This window comes from Aulostomus chinensis, chromosome 9 (genome assembly GCF_037954235.1).
Source record: "Aulostomus chinensis isolate RoL2024-O1b breed Wild chromosome 9, RoL_Achi_v1.0, whole genome shotgun sequence".
NCBI classification, from domain to species: Eukaryota; Metazoa; Chordata; class Actinopteri; order Syngnathiformes; family Aulostomidae; genus Aulostomus; species Aulostomus chinensis.
In genome coordinates, this window is record NC_141328.1 from 5,862,354 (window position 1) to 5,879,842 (window position 17,489).

The window sequence follows — 17,489 nt, forward strand, 5'->3', positions numbered from 1 at the left end:
CAAGTGTGGTTGTCAGTATTTTACTGCTCCTTGGTGTGTAGGATGAGACATGCAGGTGTAGGATACATGTTCAATTATTTAGAGTATATGTTTTAACTCAATACTGCCAAAACATGAACACAGCATCTGCATTACTCTACAATATTTACCTTGGTTATCCTTGTGTAACAGTAACAAAGCAGCTAAATAAATACATTAAATAATAAGTTAATTTCTCCTGGAGCGTTGTTAGTCCAAACTCATGTCCTCGTCGTCATCCTTCTTGTCTTTAGTGTCTCCGTCCTGGTCTGACTTGGTCTCCGTCTCCATAGCTTTAGCGAAAGCCTCAACATCTGTAAAGACAAACATGAACATTTGCTCTGTTTCTTGAACTGATGCTGAAAACGGATGCGCAGGATTTAAAATGAACAAAAAAACCTCTTATCTGACTTCAGTTCCACCACTTTGGTGGCAACCAAGCCAGATAATTCAAACTTGAATGGGTTTCTGGAGCCACTCTTTAATAGTTTTACATACCATTACTTAGAATCTCTAGGAAGTTTTACTCCTTTTGAGGAGGGTAAGTAGTAATATTACCCATAATGCAGCAGCATGACTTCAAGCAATGCAACGATTATGACTAAAACATGAGCATAAAAGCATTTTAGTGCTGTAGTAGGTCGTTTTAATAATTCAGTGCTATGATGTACCCATATGAATGTTGAATGGAATTGTCAGTTAATGCAGTGGAAAAAAAACGACTATATTTCTCAAAGTACAAGAACTGAACCACCACGGATGAAAAGTGAAGTCAGGTTACTAAATGCATTACCATCTGCTGTGGAAACAGATGTTAACATGAGTTTTTTCTGTCGTCAAAATAAACGTAGAAAGCATCTGTGTGATATGGGGACAACAGACCTCCTTTGTTAGCGGCATCGACGGCTTCTGCAGGTAGACCAAACTGGTTCATCAGAGGTCCCAACTGCCCCGACGCCAGAGCGCTGCTGAACATGCTCATAGCCTGCAGCCAGGAAATCAATACAGAGTATAAATACACTCCACACCAGAAGAAGGAGATGCCAAATACCAACAGAACAATCAGAATCCTGATAAAAGCACAAACTGCTCTTCAGATGTCATTTTTGTGCTGATGGACTGCTTGATGTTCAATGTCAGGCTGGAAATGAGAGCCAAGAATTATTTGGGTGTTTATCAGACGTTCAGCTTGAAGCTGCTACGCAAGTTACGACACCACAGACTGATTTGGTTAGGGAACTGATGTCGGATTTAAATGTTTTGAATGATACTAAATTAAACTAAAAAGCTACATGTTCTCACTGTCGCAGGCTTTATTTGAGTAGCAAAGGAAACATTCCACACTGTTTATAAGTACAAACTCCAATAACTATGCTAATGTTCTTCTAGTTTTGGAAATATCGTACTGAGATAACACGTGGGTGTACTACCTGCTGAAACTGGGGCGAGCTGAGTGTGTTGTGGAGCTCCTCCGTGCTCTGAAGCAGTGACTCTCCGGTGGGCAGATATGGCATCAGCCGTTGCTGCACCTCAGGGTTGGCCAAGATGGGCGCCATGACCTCCGGGGTTAGCACGCTGGCGAGGTCCACTGCAGGTGACAAACCCAACCACTGAATACACACGGTGACCTCTACTTTACAGTATAATTATATGGTCAAGAGGAACCTACAAGAAGTAAGGCTGGTAAGTTTTCCTTATAATTACCTGAATATTCGAGTGCAGGTGGTTTAGGGCTGACTTTTTTTTTGCTGTTGTTGTTTTTTTTAGCTCCCCACTGACACATTATCAGTTTTTATATCGATATGATATGAAACTTGTTAACTGATAGGTGTCTTCATCGATCAGTTTTGGACTTGTGCTTGTTGCTGAATGTCAGTCAAATATTCACTCATTTCAGTGAGTGAACTCCCCAGGAAGATTCTACTTTCTTGACTATTTAGATGTTAAGGGACATGCCAAACCTTTGGAAAATAAACTTATCTTCCATCATCCGGACAAGAAGATGGATCAGTTTCTCTTCCCTGTGGGAGTGGAGCGCCGCAGAGACCGGCTGACTGCTAGTTAGCTTAGCACACTGACTAGTAGTGGGTGGGAATGGTTAGCATACCTCCGTCAATATTCATCAAATAGATCAGGTTCGGGATCTTGAGTTGTGCTGGATTCATCATCCTCTTCCTCTCTCACAAAGTCAGTGATTACTAGTAACAGCCGCTCTTTTAGATGTCAATGAACCTTATGTTTTGTTAGGAAAACTTTTACGGTACTGCATCAAGTCACTGCGCCCAGTCAGGAAAGTAGTTCCAGCATGTGTCTTATTCTAAAATCACAATACTTAAAAAAAAAAAAAAAAAAGAAGCTGTTTCATGGTGAATGTTACGCACAACTCTAATATTACACAATCATTTTGAAGAAAAATTTATCCAATGACTTATGATGGAGGGATGCTAATGCTTACCACCCACTACCATTCACTGTGCTAAGCTAACTAGCGGTCAGCTGGTCTCTGTTGTTCTCAGCTCCCTATAATCTGGCTCTAGGAAGAATGGGAAAGATGATTACTTCCCAGGAAGTTGCTGTGTTCTTTTAACTTGGCCATTTTGTGCTGAGTATATTCTTCATTCACTTTCATAATCAGCTGAATTCATGTGAGTAAACAACGTTCCCTGGTACAATTTCTTCATTACATAACCTTCAAGTGGCAGTATTTCAGCTAAAAAGCTACCATTGCAACATGCAATATTTCCCTTTATCTACAAGCGGTACAGTGTTGCCCAATGGACCATCTTAACACACTTTACAGGAACTTTTCCATCATTGAACCAACCGTCAATTCACCACTGAGGTAACAAAGACGGGTGAAGAGGACACTGACTCTGAAGCTTTGTTCAGGGTGCGACTGGTGGATGATATCCAGAGAGTGAGGAAGAATCTACGTTCAGCACAGCAAGCTCTGATCCCAGCAGCAACAGACTGTGGTGTTTGCACTTTCTGCTTCTGCAACACACTGAAACTATTACGCCAGAATTACATGATCTTTCAGAGACTACTGTGTTCATAATGCCAATTATTTGCTGTATAATCAGTGTAAATTACAGTAATTATTAAGCTTAATTATGCATTTCCCCTTTGGTAGATATTTAAATTTTTGTCTAATCTCAGTGTGCGGGGGGGTAGTTGTCAGTCTGCCCAGGAACGTTTCTCACCTCCCTGACCGCTGGCGGGCACGTTCATGGTGGCCAGGATGCTCTGCAGGTCTCTCAGCTGGATGGGCTGTGTGGGGTTGGCTGCCGCCGCTGCCAGAGACGACACAGCAGGGGTGGTGGAGGTGGTGGCTGTCGGCGAGGCAGCCGAAGTGGCGGAGGGGGTGATGGGCGTGGTGGGGACCTGGGAGGAGCCAAGCCGACTGGCAGCAGAGGTGGAGGTCGGGGTGACGGCTGTGGACGGGCTGAGAGGAGAGGGGATGTTGTTCTGTGGGGTCCTTAGTCGTTCTCAGACATATTGGCTCTTTTTCTCATTTTTCAACTCTGCTACCTCCACACAATTCCTGAGAGCAGTGCATTGTCCTGTTTTGCAAATTTACTCGTAAAGAAAGATTCCACCAGCAAACGCTGGACCTGATACCTGGTGGAGGAGTTGCTGGCTGCAGGAACACTGCTGGTGCTGCTGCTGCTACTGCTGCTACCCAGGAGGTTGGCTAATCCAGGACCGGCAAGTGCACCCAGCCCACCTGGTATTCAGAAAAAAAAAATTACATCATTCAACCGAGATCCTGCAACTGCCTTTAAATATTCTTCTCAGCTTGGCAACTGGGGCACGTGCTAATGCTACGTACCGATCCCCCCGAGTCCAGTGGGTCCGATGAGCTGCATGAGCTGGTTGTGGCTCATGTTACCCAGAAGGCTTTGCAGACCACCCTCCCCTTTACATGAACACAGAGAACAGGTAGCAGGTAGCAGGACAATAACAGTCATAAATTCAGATGTTTTAGCACAGCCGATGAAACAGAGTTGCACCTCAAACTAAATGTGAGAGTAAACAAAAGGCGCAGCTATTCTGCTCATCACAGATCAGAGTATTAGCAAAATCTGACTGTCACAGGGCTGTCAGCAAATATTCTCAATTCAAATGGGAAAAAAAATCATCAATTCTGGAAGAAGAAATAAAATCTCAAGTGAAAAATCAACACTCGAGCATGTTTTACCTCCGAGAGTGGAAAGGTCGTGACCTCCACTGCCGCCGCTGCCCAGAGCGCCAGGCATGGGCGGGTTGTTGAGATACTCATTCACCTTACGGCAATATTCCTCATCCTTGTCAGATTTGGGCTCCTGAAGTCACACCAAAAGAAAATGTAGTCAGGATCGGTTAAGCTCTCAGTTAGTGACTTCTCAGTTACATAACTAACAGGGTAAACTGCATTCATTTAGAGGATAACTGACTCAGTTCAAAACAATGGTGTCATTCAAAGTTAAGATGAATTAGAAAGATAGCAAATGATCAGACTCTCGGGTGCTTATTCTATGTTTTAGTTATTGTCAGTCATTATTATCTTCTTTTATTTAGTTTTTCTGCAGAATTACACAAAAAGTAGGAGGCTGACTTTCGCCAAACATGGCCAGATTAGTCGCTGTGTCACCCTGTGGTTACAGGAAGTAACAACCGTTTAATTTACATCAAAATTAAACTATATTGTCCTCACGTGATGGATGATGACACAATATCTAAGTGTGTGTTATATTCTGCCACCAAGTGGAAGCTGGAAGTGATAGTCGCACCACAGCGCAGGCAGCAGTCGGAAAAGCTCAAGTGTCAGGTTTCAGAATGACGAGACAGATGAGTCATCAGGCTAAATGTTAATATTTACATCATTATTCTAATTTCATCAAAAACACATTTAAATGACGATGTTGTAACTTCTGTGAGGATGTCTATCAAATAAAGATGTTTTCTTACGTCTGTCAATCATGGTGTATAAGCAGACAGCACTACTTGTCTAGTTTAGATCACCAGCAAGCGCAGGTCAGGATGCTTGAAGTGAATGTATCATATTAGCGGACATGTGGAAGCAAACCTGCATCCAGAAGAACAGCCTTTTGGAACCAGCTTTGAACTTCAGGACGTACACCCGTCCAGTGGTGCACTGGTTCACCCGCTTGAACTCGCAGTCGTCAGGGAAGATGATCAGGTCCTACACACAGACATGATAACGGTTAACGTCAAACGCACCGGCCAGTATCACAGCTACAGGCGGCGTCACCTACATCATCCACGTTCCCAGTGGTGCGATCCTTCCAGCAGAAGTGGATCAGGGAGTCGTCCGTCTGCTGGATGTAGACCTGACCTTTGCGCTTGTCAGGGGTCACCGTGCTGCCCTTCATAGTCATCTTACCAGCCCGAAACTCCACCAGATACTTGCTGGAGGAGCCGCGGGACCCAGACACCATGCTGGGGAACAAAGCTCCAGAGGCCATGATGAGGACAGCTGCTGCGGGGACAGAGGAAGAGCTTGTGTATAGGGTCAATCAATTGTTTGTGTTTTGTTTTTGAATTTTGGTGAATGGTGTTGACTTGTATTCTTCTACTATCACTACGTTCATTGTATTGAAATCTTCCCCAGGAATAATAGCTACTGTGACGCAGCAGCTAATGGGAATCCTCACAAAAAAACAAACAAACAAACATGGAATCTGAGCAGGTTGTTTACATGATCATGTGCCTGACATGAGAGCAGTTATAATGACAGGTACCAGCCTGATGCGGGCTCCGATGATGCACACCTTTGAATATTCGAAAAAAGTCACTGATTTGGAAAAAAAATGAACTATGGACACGTTTCTTGTCAACGTATTAATATCTAAAAACAGAATTAAAGAAATGAAACCGACATCAGGAGGGGAGGCTCATCCCAGGGCTCCCATAATAGCAGCGCTACTGGTCCGGATGACTCTGCATCCCGCAGCCAGTAGCTTGTTTTCAACTCACTGAGGTCACGACACATCGGCGCTTTTTCGCGTCCCACACACGGATCAAACACACACAGGTTTCCCTCAGAACAACCTGAATAACCGTAAAAGAATAAGACATTTTACTTACATTTCTTCCTAAATGATCGGGCGGTAGCAGTGCAGAGGAACCACGGGTCAAACTGAGGCAAGATGAATGTGATTGGTTGACAGGCGCCGGTGCCTCGATCTGATTGGCCGAGCCGTGTGTCAATACTGCGGGCTTTAAATACGCGCATGTTCGGTAGAGATCGCACTCGGCCGCTCACACATCACAATGACTGGCTTCCAATTTGGTTATCAAGATTTATAAATCATTTTTTGCTTATCTGAATGTAAGATGATCAGTTATAACAAGCCACAGAGGTGCACGCTGAAGGAGATCTTATAACTGTGGAATCGTCTGGTGAAGGGCTGTAGAAATAAATAACTGTTTATCAGTTATGAGTTATAGCTTAGCAATTGGGCTGCATGGTTTTGTAAAAAAAAAAAATCTAACTGCGATTGTTTTGAGGTTTGCATGACAATAAGACCTGGGAATGGGAATCTTAAATTTTTACATCATTATTCTCATTTTCATTGAAAACCCTTTTATAAAGATGTTGTCACAAACCCGAGTATAATGTGTCGGTAGAACGTAGCTGCAGCACCACAACAATCAGTTTATTTTTATTTCAGTATCTAAGCATTCAACAAATATTGTGCTTTGGTGTGATTTGACGACAGCTTCGTGATGTGGAGAAAGGAAATCACTCACGACACGTCTGCTCATTTTAATAGTCCATAATTTATTACTTAAATATGCCTCATTTGCATATGGAAGTGTACTGTATGTTATGAAGAGGGAAGAAAAGACTGAACATACAATGTAAACATTTTCAAACGGAGTCTAGACTTGATGACAGGAGGGTGGAGAGTATGAGATCAGAAGAAACCAGCCTATCTGTCCCGCCGTCGTCGAAAGTGCTTTGAATTCAGAGAGCAGCCGGGCGAACGTGTCGGAGATTTCACGATACAACATGTGCATAGGACAGTGAGGGTTCAATTGTGCAGTTTTATGCAATGTTAGTGCTCACAAACAAAAAAGAAACTCCTCTACTCTGAATAAACCATCAGCACACAACATTCATTTACTGGTGACTCTGCAGTGCGTCATCACGCATTGGCTACTAGCATGAGAGGAATTCAGTGTTTTAAAGTACTGTTCACATTTCAGGAGGGCAGACTGGATGGATCCGTTTGCATAGGTTTATGACGTCAACAGGGTTATTTGCTGAAACTGGGTGAAAACACGGCTTTGGCTGGTGGAGAAATGACTCGAATTTGACTCAATGGTTCGTGTGTAAAAAGGCGGATAACAATAATGATAATGATAATAATAGTCACAGCTTTCTCTTGAAACCAAAATGCTCTGTATCCCTTTGCTGTAAAGTTCTATATGAATACATTTACAGTATTTTTCTCAGTGCAGAAGACATTTTATGGCTTTAACTTCTGTAAATTATCAGCTCGGTGGCCATGCGTACACCAAATATTCCACACAGAATCTATGTTACAGCGAATAACAATAATAATGTAGCAACGATGTCTGTTACTGTGCAAGTAAACATGGTTATAAGCAGCTTCCATTTCTACTGCATATCTCTATTCACAGGAGAAAAAAAATGCTTGTGAGGGATTAAAATAAACATCTATTGTCAAAACAGATTTCAGAAAAGTAGCAGATGTGTTTAATAACCCCTGATATTTGAATGCAACTTGACAGAAGTGTGTGGTGAGTCTACATGCAACATTGCGGGTGAGTACCTGAAATAAAACTGTAAATATGTCCTCTAGAACAGGGGTTCTCAATGTGGGGTTCCAGGGCCAGGGTGGTTCAATATCACGTTTGTTTAAATGCTATTTAAATGCCCCTCGATGTCTGTCACGAGCATTTTAACACAAGAAAATCTGAGTTATCGCCAATGACCTTTAAATATATGACGCTAATAATTAGAAATACAGTTGAATTTCTTGCAAATTTTCTAGGAAATATCTGATATCTAAATGACTTAATGACAATTTTTAGGTATTGTTTTGCTAATCTTATAAATAAGTTCTTGCTCATTTTCAGGCCTATCATTATGTAACTTTGGGTAACTTGATGATCAACAAAAAAAAATTACAATTTTTTTTTTGTTAAAAAAAACAGGAAGAAAAGGGATTTTTACTGGACAGTTAGAAAAGGTTAAAATATGATATTTAAAAAATATATAAAAGTAGGATGACGAAATCATCCAATCATTAATTGATGTCTCAAGATAAATCGGTGATGACGGAACAGATTTATTGTGTTTGGTTACTTCTGACAAGCATCTGACCGTCAACATGTCTCTGGAGATGAGGGTCCCCCGTTAGGAAAAACCTCTACAAATGTCAACTGGGCGGAGGTCGAGGAGACAAAACGGTTTGAGAACCTCTGTTCTAGAAGTCCGAGCATCACTCTGGAGATGAAAGGTGATGAGTTTAAAGCCCTCAACAGGAGTGTAACACACACATGGGCTACCATCGTAATGAAAAAGGGTGAAGATGGTCGATGTGTTATCAGCATCTACGGTAAGTAAACTAAAAAAATTCTCCTCAGCTCCTCCTGTGGACAACATTCACAGTCAATTAAATGATAAAACTGCTGGATAACATTTTAATTCATATCTATTCAAAGACAGAAACGGTACCGTGAGTGTCCAGAACGTCACGAAAAGACACAAATCTTGGAGAAATATAAGTGAATCCTATCAGAAAAGAGGTTTTCATGCTGAGCAGCACCTCTTGTGTCAATAGATGTTGGGACAGTCAGTGTAATTCCTGTCAAAGTATCCGCCTGTGTAGAGCCAGTCCTCCGCTCCTGTATGAGGGTTCGTACCCAGCTGGAACCACCTGAAGACACACAAGAACCAGTCAGTCCTGCAGGAGCTTGTCTGAACTTGTTCTGTGTTGAACTGGCTTAGTGGGAGTTGTTACATCATTAATAAATAGAATAGGCAAATACGTGGAGGTGAACCTTACTTGGCTCTGCAGAATGATGCATTTTATGTTAACGCCACTTATAATTTTACTGGGTGATGAGAGGATTTTTTCAGAAAGAGATAACGACAACCCTGAGGCGCGCACACACACACCCCAACACCTACCTGGTGGACCACTCCTCGTCATCCTTAGATCGCTCTCTGCGTGCAGCCCTCTGTTTCTCCTCCAGGCGTTCTTTCTCTGTGCTTGCACCATCTGTAAAACACAAAATCATGAATGAAGAAGAAATGAGAGAATCCCATGAGCGTCCTGATGATGGAGGGATGGGAACAAAATCTCAATACTGCAATACAGCACGATACATTCTCCTGTCACTGGCCTCAATTATTGATACTTTCATTCAGTTACCTGCTGCCAGGTTGTCCAATATTTTGGCAACTGTATCATACCTGTGTGTTCAAGAGGCTCTACGCTAAGATGATGCACCTGCATGGACAGCATTTTCACCTCAGTCGTCAGATACTTTAACATATCACATAAAAATACACAGTTCCTGTTTTGTAGAGATCATTCCCTTCCTCAGTAACGCAAATATCACAATGAATCATGGATGACTTATCTTGAAATATATCGATGAGCAAACTATCGTAGGCATCTCAGATTTAGCCTGGATGTGTGAGAAGTCTGCGTTACCTATGTCTCCATTCTCCATGGCTCTGATGTCGGGCCTCAGCCGGCAGTCTGTCGGCGCCAGTAGTCGCTCCATGCCGGGCTCCAGCTCGTTTAGTGTCATGGCAAAGCTAGTGAAGTTATACATCTACACAGGAGGAAACACAGCAGGGGATGGTAACGACTCAAATCTCTGCTTGCTGAAATGCAGGTTTCAGTTTGCAGACGACAAGTTGCTGATGAATCCTTCTGTGTTTGACAACTTTTGGAACGGTCACGTGTTTCAAAAATGTAAACTGATGTACTGATTGATCCTCATTTCTGCTTTAAAGGGCCGATCCGCCCTGATAATCAAGTACTTAATAAAATGATGAATTAAACACTGGACTTGGATTTCTAGCTCCATCTGACAAGAGCGGAGGTGGATTTGTACTTGTGCTGTTTGACAATATGGTTGGCTCACTCTCTCCAGCAACCCTGTTTGAACTTGACTTTTCCTCTTCATCTTCACATTTCCTCTTTGCTTTGAGGGGCATTCTATTGTTGAAAATTAAAGACATAAAATCCATTTTTTCAGTTACTTCACAGACTGTAAAATGCAGAGCAAAGGAAGTTTCCCATCTACACTGCACTTAAATAACACGTCTTAAAAGGATTATTACTTACTTTAACTGCAACCTTCCTCACCTTAGGTTTGTTACAAAATCCTGATTAAATCGACGTGTCTTGAAGCCGGAAGACAGAATTTATGAGTTCCTGGTTGGATATTTCAACTACAACCCTGTCAACTCTGGTGTGACATCACTCCTAGTAACAACCTCTGGGTTCTGAGGTAAATCGAAGGCAGCATTACTCAGAATGCTCCCTTAACTAGGTTAATATCAGAATATTGCTGTCCATGTAAAAGCAGCCAAGGACTTGAGACACGCGTCGTAGACGTGATGTCAAGCAGGTTGTTTTGTAATGAGATGCTAACACGTGCCGTGCTGAGCTAACGTGCCAAGTCAGTCGATCAGAGCCAGCAAGTGTGTACGGACACCAAATCACTTCACGAGGACAGCAGCGATACTGACCTGTGCTGAGTGAGCGGGCCGTGGCGTTATCCTCCACAGTAAGGCACTTCCTGGTATCACAGTCACAGTCTCTTGAACTTCTGGCATCTCATCCAACTCTTCCTCTTCACAACTGTGTTCCTACACACACAAACACATGACATCATCAGGCGTGTAAGCGCCAGCTCGGCCTCAGACTATGTACAGTTACAGTCCGTATGCAAACAGGTGTTCACAGAACTAGTTGCCACAACTTCAACAAGCAACAATGCATGTCATTGCAAGACATTATGGAGTAGTGCTGGCAATGATCTAATCATACACTACACTTTGAACATAACTCCAACTAGACAACAGCCGTAGCACACTACAGATACCAAATACACTTTTACCTTACCTGCTACTAACGCCACTGCACGTTATCGTGAAAGAAAAGATACCGTTTGAGAGAAAATTCACTGTTACTTCATGTAAAAGACAAATGAAACATGTCAAAGACAAACGTGACAACAACTGTGGGCAGCAGGTCGTCTAGATCAGAGCCTGGATTTATCAAGTGTCACAGAAAAGATATCGAGGGTGGGGTGGTGGGGGGCAGAAAAAAATCTTAGATGCATGACATTTTCTCTTCGACTGATTACATCTAAAGACAAAAGTGAAAAATCTGAAATTTCACACTCAGTTATCATCATTATAATCTCCTGAAACAGGAGACGTATTTCTCTAGGTTAATGAAAGTGGTGTGTGTGTCCACGACCTGTGCCTGCATCACAGAAACTTCCAACTTACATTTTGCTGTGCTATTTTATGGCAATAAAAAAGCAACAAAACAACCAAACACACAAAAAACATTAAAATGATGTCGAAGCATTGAAAACACAATGTCAAATTATACGGTCTTGTCACCTCTTGAAGAAAAACAAAAGTTTTCTGAATGCAGTTTGGTTGGGTTTGATCATCTGCATTAAGTTTGACGTAGCCTAACTGTTAAGCTCTGTTGTGTCGGGAAACATAGGTAGATCAAACCAAAGTGTAAATCCGAGCTTTATGTTTAAGTTTTATTTTCTCTTTTTTTTGTTGACATCATAGGAAACCACATCTCCCATGTTGTTGACAATAATTGTGGCCGTTTCCTAATATGTACAGAGCATGTGTCAGAGTTGGAGTAGAAGCTGTGGTGTAGAGCCACCCCTGCTGTCATGTGCTGTGTTTACTGACTCAAAGAGTTCTTTAAGTAGCAGAGGGTAACTCAGTAAGTCTCGTCCTGGACGTGTCGGCGGAGGAGGAAAATTCATGAATAATTTTCTGTTCTGACACCGCAGGGTTTCTTATTCTGAGTTTGTGTTCACTGGTGTGTGCGTGTGTCTCTCTGATTGTTAGCAGGGTATCTTAAAAAATGGTGAAAGGATGGATGATATCAAAAAAGATGGACTTTTGCAGGTAATCTGGGTTTAATTGGAGACGAAGACTGTTCTAATCACTTGGCAGGTCGTGGCTGAATTGTTTTATCGAATTCCCTGACAATAAACAATCAAAAAGACCTTTTTTCAGCTGTTGGGAAGAAAAAAAAATACATGAGTAGCTTTTGATGCTTTGAATCTGTATCCACATAGAATATTAGGATCAATGCTGAGACGCTTGATTAAAGCAAAACCATTAAAGATGGTTCGTTCAAGCAACATCACCGACTCACCTGCTTCAGTTTCTTCGACTCCCCTCCTGTCTTCTTATCCAACTTCTTGTGTGCTTCATAAACCTTGGGGTCCACGCTGTACATGCACTCCGTCCACTTGCCATAAATAACACGCTGCTTCTTCTTACTGGTTCAACAGTAAAGACATGCTGCTCAATTGATGACAAAATGAAACACAATGGGACTAAAGGAGATCTTCACAGCCACCGCTGCAAACAGCGCTGCATTCTTACCTTTTATCCTGGATATGACCTTCTACTTTGTGCAGCTCTTTCCCAAACATGCCGCACGGTTTGAAGTTCAACACACACTTATCTCCCGTGCTGATCAATTAAATGCAAAATAAATGTCAATCAATAATCGGTGATGTGAGCGCTTTAAATATCACAATGAATGGTTTGTAATTATACCTGTGATTTACTATTTCCACTGTCCCGTACTGCTCAATCCAAAGTTTCCCTAAGATGATGTTATGCACGCAGCACATTGGGTTTGTCCATGTGTATGCCTCTTTATGTCTGCAAGAAATTCACAGCATCTTAAGATTTTCATTTAGCTCTCGTGAGTGTTCGCCGGTCTGAGGACGAGGCGCAGAAATATCTGATCGAGCAAGAAAGCAAACAAAGCATTCACAGAATCACTCATCTTTGTGCAGCAGAGAGAACATTCAAAGCATAACCACATGCAGAGAGATCAAACACATTCTTAAAGCAATCAAATGCAGCTTATAATACAATAAATCCAATGAGCGAGAGCATGCAGAACTCTCTCCAGACACACAAACACAATTACTCACTTTAGTAACTCCAGTGTCATGGTGCCTTTGGGCTCAGCCTCTACACTTTTGCCCCAGAACTTGAGTTTTGGGTAAATGGAGCCATGAAACTCGAACTCTTGTTTCAGGGACTGAGCGTGGAAGGCACTGACAGGCGGGTGGTGGCTCACCTGCTCCGAGATCAATCTGTAGCCGTCGTCCTCTCTTTGAAATGAAACTCACATAAGTGAACAGTTTTATCATCTCTAATAGACAGAGTCAAACACATCATCTGAAAACCACACACACTGGAGAGGGAAACAGTCAGAACCCATGACAAACAACCGGGGGCTGAAACACTGAACACTACAGGCCTGTAGTCAACTGATATATTATAATATGTTATTAGCAAGCTAATTGGACCGCATTCATAAAGAGCTTTTGTTCCATTCAGGTGTAAAAGCTCTACTGAAAGTAGCACCAGGCTGATTGCCAATACTTCAAAGCACACGCCAGATTTCAAATCGAGGACAAGCTTCAGCCAAAAGAGTCAATGAGACACCACATGAGGGGACACCTTCGAGAGGGGCACCTCTACGAGAATGGGAACTGTCGTTTCTGTATGAGCATTCCACCCAGAGGTTACCAGCTGAAAACAGTTAACACCTTTGGAAAGATGATATAAATTTTAGCACTTGCATACAAGATTCCAATCCATTCCATTCACCTGTTTTTTTAATCCTTTTTTGGTGGGGGAGGGGGACTGATTATCTGTGTTTCGGTACATTAATTTTTGCATGCAACAAAACTCTGTTTGGAGACCAGTGCCTCAACAGGGACTTGTGGTGAGTGATCTTGTGATGTGTAAACCTCCATTGGCACTTGTTGTCGTAGTGTGGACTGTGACCCATTCCTGCATCCTGTCTTGAACTAAAATTTGACTATGTTGTGACATTGATCAGAGTCAAACAGTTGTCATACTGTGTCATATTTATGCAGGTATCTGCCATACTTTCTCTTAAAGGATCACCTTTTCTGCTCAGCAGCTTGTAAAATCTTCATTTTGAGGTCCTCTTCCCGCTGGAAGTGCATACCAGCACACAGCAGCTTTTAAGCATTTAACTTTTTTTTTTGCTAGCAGACAGGTTTGACAATTAGATCTTCACTTACTGCAGAGTCAATGGATTGTTATCCCCTCCAATGTAGGTGGGTCTAAAATGCACTCAGTCTCTACACAATTAAGCAGTTTAAACATAGGGAGGCGACGGCCTTCTGTGGTACCTTGTGAGTTCATATGTCTCCCCCAGTAATGGATTAAATGGCTTTCCAGTCCTTTCCCATTGAGATGCTACAGCTGAAACAGCAAACGCAGCAACAACCTGGACACAAAGAAAGTTGAGATGAAGTGGAGTAATGCTGACACAGATCTGAAAGAAATCTGACACAATCACCGCTTGTTCACGCTACCTGCATGCGGTCTATGGAGTCAGACAAACTGCAGGCTTTGTGGATGAGGTGAGTATGTTCCATGTACTCCGAAATTCTCTGGAGAAAGCTCAGTGGCTCATTGAACACAACCGGCATTGCTATTTTGGACAGCTCCTGCAGATTCAAAACAAAACTTCGGATAAATTACGTAGTCCGCAAATTTTTATATCAGATGAAGTGTGACTCAAAACTGAATATTTGCTCATACAGCTCCTGTATCACATTGCTTTTACTGAACAGTAACACACAGCCGGCTTTGAAAGTGCAGCAGTGACAGAAACATGTGTTGTGTGTCTACCATATTCAGATGTTACTCTGATCTATTTTGGTTCATTTCCCAAACCAATTATAGCCAGTTGAGCAGAAAAAAACAGCCAAGCCTTCTGTCATGACTCATATTGCAGCAGTAAAATTAAAGATGAAACATTTAAGCCATCAATTATTCAAACAAAATTTGTCACAGTGGCCCAGAGTGAGACTACAGTTTGTATGTACCTCATCTGATATTAGAACCTCAGATGATGAATGAGGGAGAAGCTGCACAGAATCTGAGCTTTGGTTAGGAATTAGGTGGGACTCACCATGCCGATGCATTTCTTCAGTATACTCCACACACTGAAATTATTTCTGGAGATCATTTCAGCAGGCAGTGTTTTCCTGGGAGACATTTAGACCACGTCAGATCCACAACACATCTTAGTGAACAAAAATGATGGCAGCACATAATGACACAACCAATACAACATTAAAATCCAGATGTTTATCATGAGAGTCTTCCAATTAAAAGTGATGAGGCAATATTTAACTAACATTTTTTTCACGCCACTGTACGGACATTCCAGCTCCTAGTGTCAATATTGCGATGCAACAAATCATCATAAACTCACAGTGTGAGCCATGTATGTTACAGCAGCTATGTTCAGGTTGTTGCTCCTCAGTCAGACATACACTGTCCTTTTTTTTTCCAATTCGATGAAATGGCAGCTAAACTTACTGGATTCAGTCACAGTGTGGTAGTTACACCTTTGCAATTGTTCTAATATACTTAATTTTTTTAATGACACAGTTGATACTCAATTTCTCCATAGATTTTTTAATTTCAGACTACCCTGATGTATGCAGCAAATGGTATTTTCGAATTTATCCTTAAGTTTTCATTCAATTGTGTATGTTACAGCAATGACATTGTGTCACATTGCAGTAGAAAGTGATAAAACCGTATTGTGACCTATGTATTGTAATGTATATCATACTGTGGAGCCATTCAATAATTTAGTCAGCAACTAATAGTAACTAATGGTAAAATATTAACAATAAAGAAAAGCACAGGTGAAAATATCTCTGACATATAAGGACAAATAAATAAAAAGGGAAAGGCCAGCCCCATTCATGGAAGTGAGAAGATGCACCTCGAAACATTCTGCAGTGGAGGTGTTTACCAGCAAATATTATAAAAACTGTGCATGATGGGACCCTCCTCATATTAACACCCATGTGCTCACATACATGCATATATATTCATGCCAAACAACCTCTGCATCCTCACCTGCGCTCCCACACTCCGTTCTCCTGTGCAGCGGAACCATCGGTCACCTGCTTGCTATCAAACACCAGGGCATCCTTAAAACTGACCTCGCAGGAATCATCAGACTCAAGACCTGAGGAGGGAAAGAAACGAAAGAAGGTTAGGGTTAGACTGTCCTCCTTAATTTGAGCACAAAAAGCAAGAGTATTCGGGTCGTCTCACCTGTCTCGGCGTCGTAAAACTCCTCTTCGCTGTTCATACTGAGCAGAGAAAGTAACTGCGCTACTCAGAAGTCATGTTTCCAGCACCGGCCTGTCGCTGCAGCCTCTCCGAGCACCACAGACATCCAAACACACCACCTGCAACAGAACACACACCTTGTCACCGCGAGCAGGTAGCAGGCGGCGGCGGTTGAAGCCAAACGAATGAGAAATAACAGCTTCCTAGCTTGCATTCAGCAGCACGGATCTCCCAAAGAGCCTCGGCTAACAGTTAGCGATCGGACTTGCTAATTTGCTAGCCATTAGCAACGCTGCTCCTTAGTTAAAACATTTGTTGGAGAGTGCAGCAGAGATTAGCTAACGTTACCAACACCGTCACTAACAAACAACTGGCTACACAGAGCGTGACGTGAAGATTTAAAGCACTTAAATTAGATATACCTGTGAATTAAGGTCAGATTACTGATCTGGCAACATAAACAATCGAAGGGATTTCAGCCGCTGAAGCTGGGCGGAAGTGGGCGGCAAGGACATTATGATTGACAGGTACGTTAGCCAATCAAGGCCCAGTCGTGGAACGCAAGCTAAAGGATGAGCGGTCCAGCAGCTCTTGACAACACAAAAACAAGTGGGAACATGAAAAGTGCTTTACCACACGTTGGATTGAAGTGGCTCCTCCAATTTTGGCTTAATCAATATGTAGTTTTGTACGTTATTATGAACAAAGGTTTTCAATGGCGTAATAGCTAACACTATTAAGTTTGTAAAATACCATATACACTAATAATAATGCCCTTAAAATTCAGTGGTTCACCTAAAACATCCATCCATCTTCTACCACTTTTCCTGTTCAGGGTTGGGGGGGGGGGGGGGGACAACCGTTCACACTCACAGTCACACCTACGGTCAATTTAGAGTATCAATCAGCCTCGTCCCCTCTTGATGTCTTTGGACTGTGGGAGGAAGCTGGAGTACCAGAGAGAACCCATGCAGGCACAGGGAGAACATGAGACTCCACACAGAAAGATCCTGTGCCGGAGCCGGGACTCAAATCCGCAACCTTC

The 17,489-nt window shown here is 42.3% G+C and overlaps 2 protein-coding genes across 4 annotated transcripts; both read right to left on the reverse strand.

Moving 5' to 3' along the window:
* Positions 1-4: 4 nt before the first annotated feature.
* Positions 5-6,301, reverse strand: LOC147255556 (proteasomal ubiquitin receptor ADRM1-B-like). 3 transcript variants are annotated; one of them, XM_086213338.1, is made up of 10 exons: positions 6,109-6,301; positions 5,277-5,497; positions 5,087-5,203; positions 4,220-4,343; positions 3,851-3,937; positions 3,640-3,745; positions 3,222-3,463; positions 1,449-1,606; positions 901-1,003; positions 5-332 (listed from the first exon to the last, which is right to left on the reverse strand). In XM_086213338.1, exons 1-10 carry the CDS (start codon positions 6,254-6,256, stop codon positions 229-231), a joined length of 1,410 nt encoding a protein of 469 aa, XP_086069464.1. In that variant the 5' UTR covers positions 6,257-6,301; the 3' UTR covers positions 5-228. The 3 variants fall into 3 exon arrangements, with proteins under 3 accessions (XP_086069464.1, XP_086069463.1, XP_086069465.1); XM_086213337.1 differs by having other exon boundaries at positions 5,277-5,500; positions 6,109-6,300; XM_086213339.1 differs by lacking the exon at positions 6,109-6,301 and adding an exon at positions 5,763-6,061 and having other exon boundaries at positions 5,277-5,500.
* A 490-nt stretch (positions 6,302-6,791) lies between these two features.
* On the reverse strand, positions 6,792-16,948 carry LOC147255557 (oxysterol-binding protein-related protein 2-like). Its single transcript, XM_086213340.1, has 14 exons — positions 16,867-16,948; positions 16,427-16,563; positions 16,226-16,337; positions 15,261-15,336; positions 14,659-14,793; positions 14,473-14,570; positions 13,234-13,416; positions 12,848-12,955; positions 12,671-12,760; positions 12,438-12,564; positions 10,766-10,885; positions 9,717-9,840; positions 9,188-9,278; positions 6,792-8,933 (listed from the first exon to the last, which is right to left on the reverse strand). Exons 2-14 carry the CDS (start codon positions 16,461-16,463, stop codon positions 8,831-8,833), a joined length of 1,404 nt encoding a protein of 467 aa, XP_086069466.1. The 5' UTR covers positions 16,464-16,563; positions 16,867-16,948; the 3' UTR covers positions 6,792-8,830.
* Between the last annotated feature and the right edge of the window lie 541 nt (positions 16,949-17,489).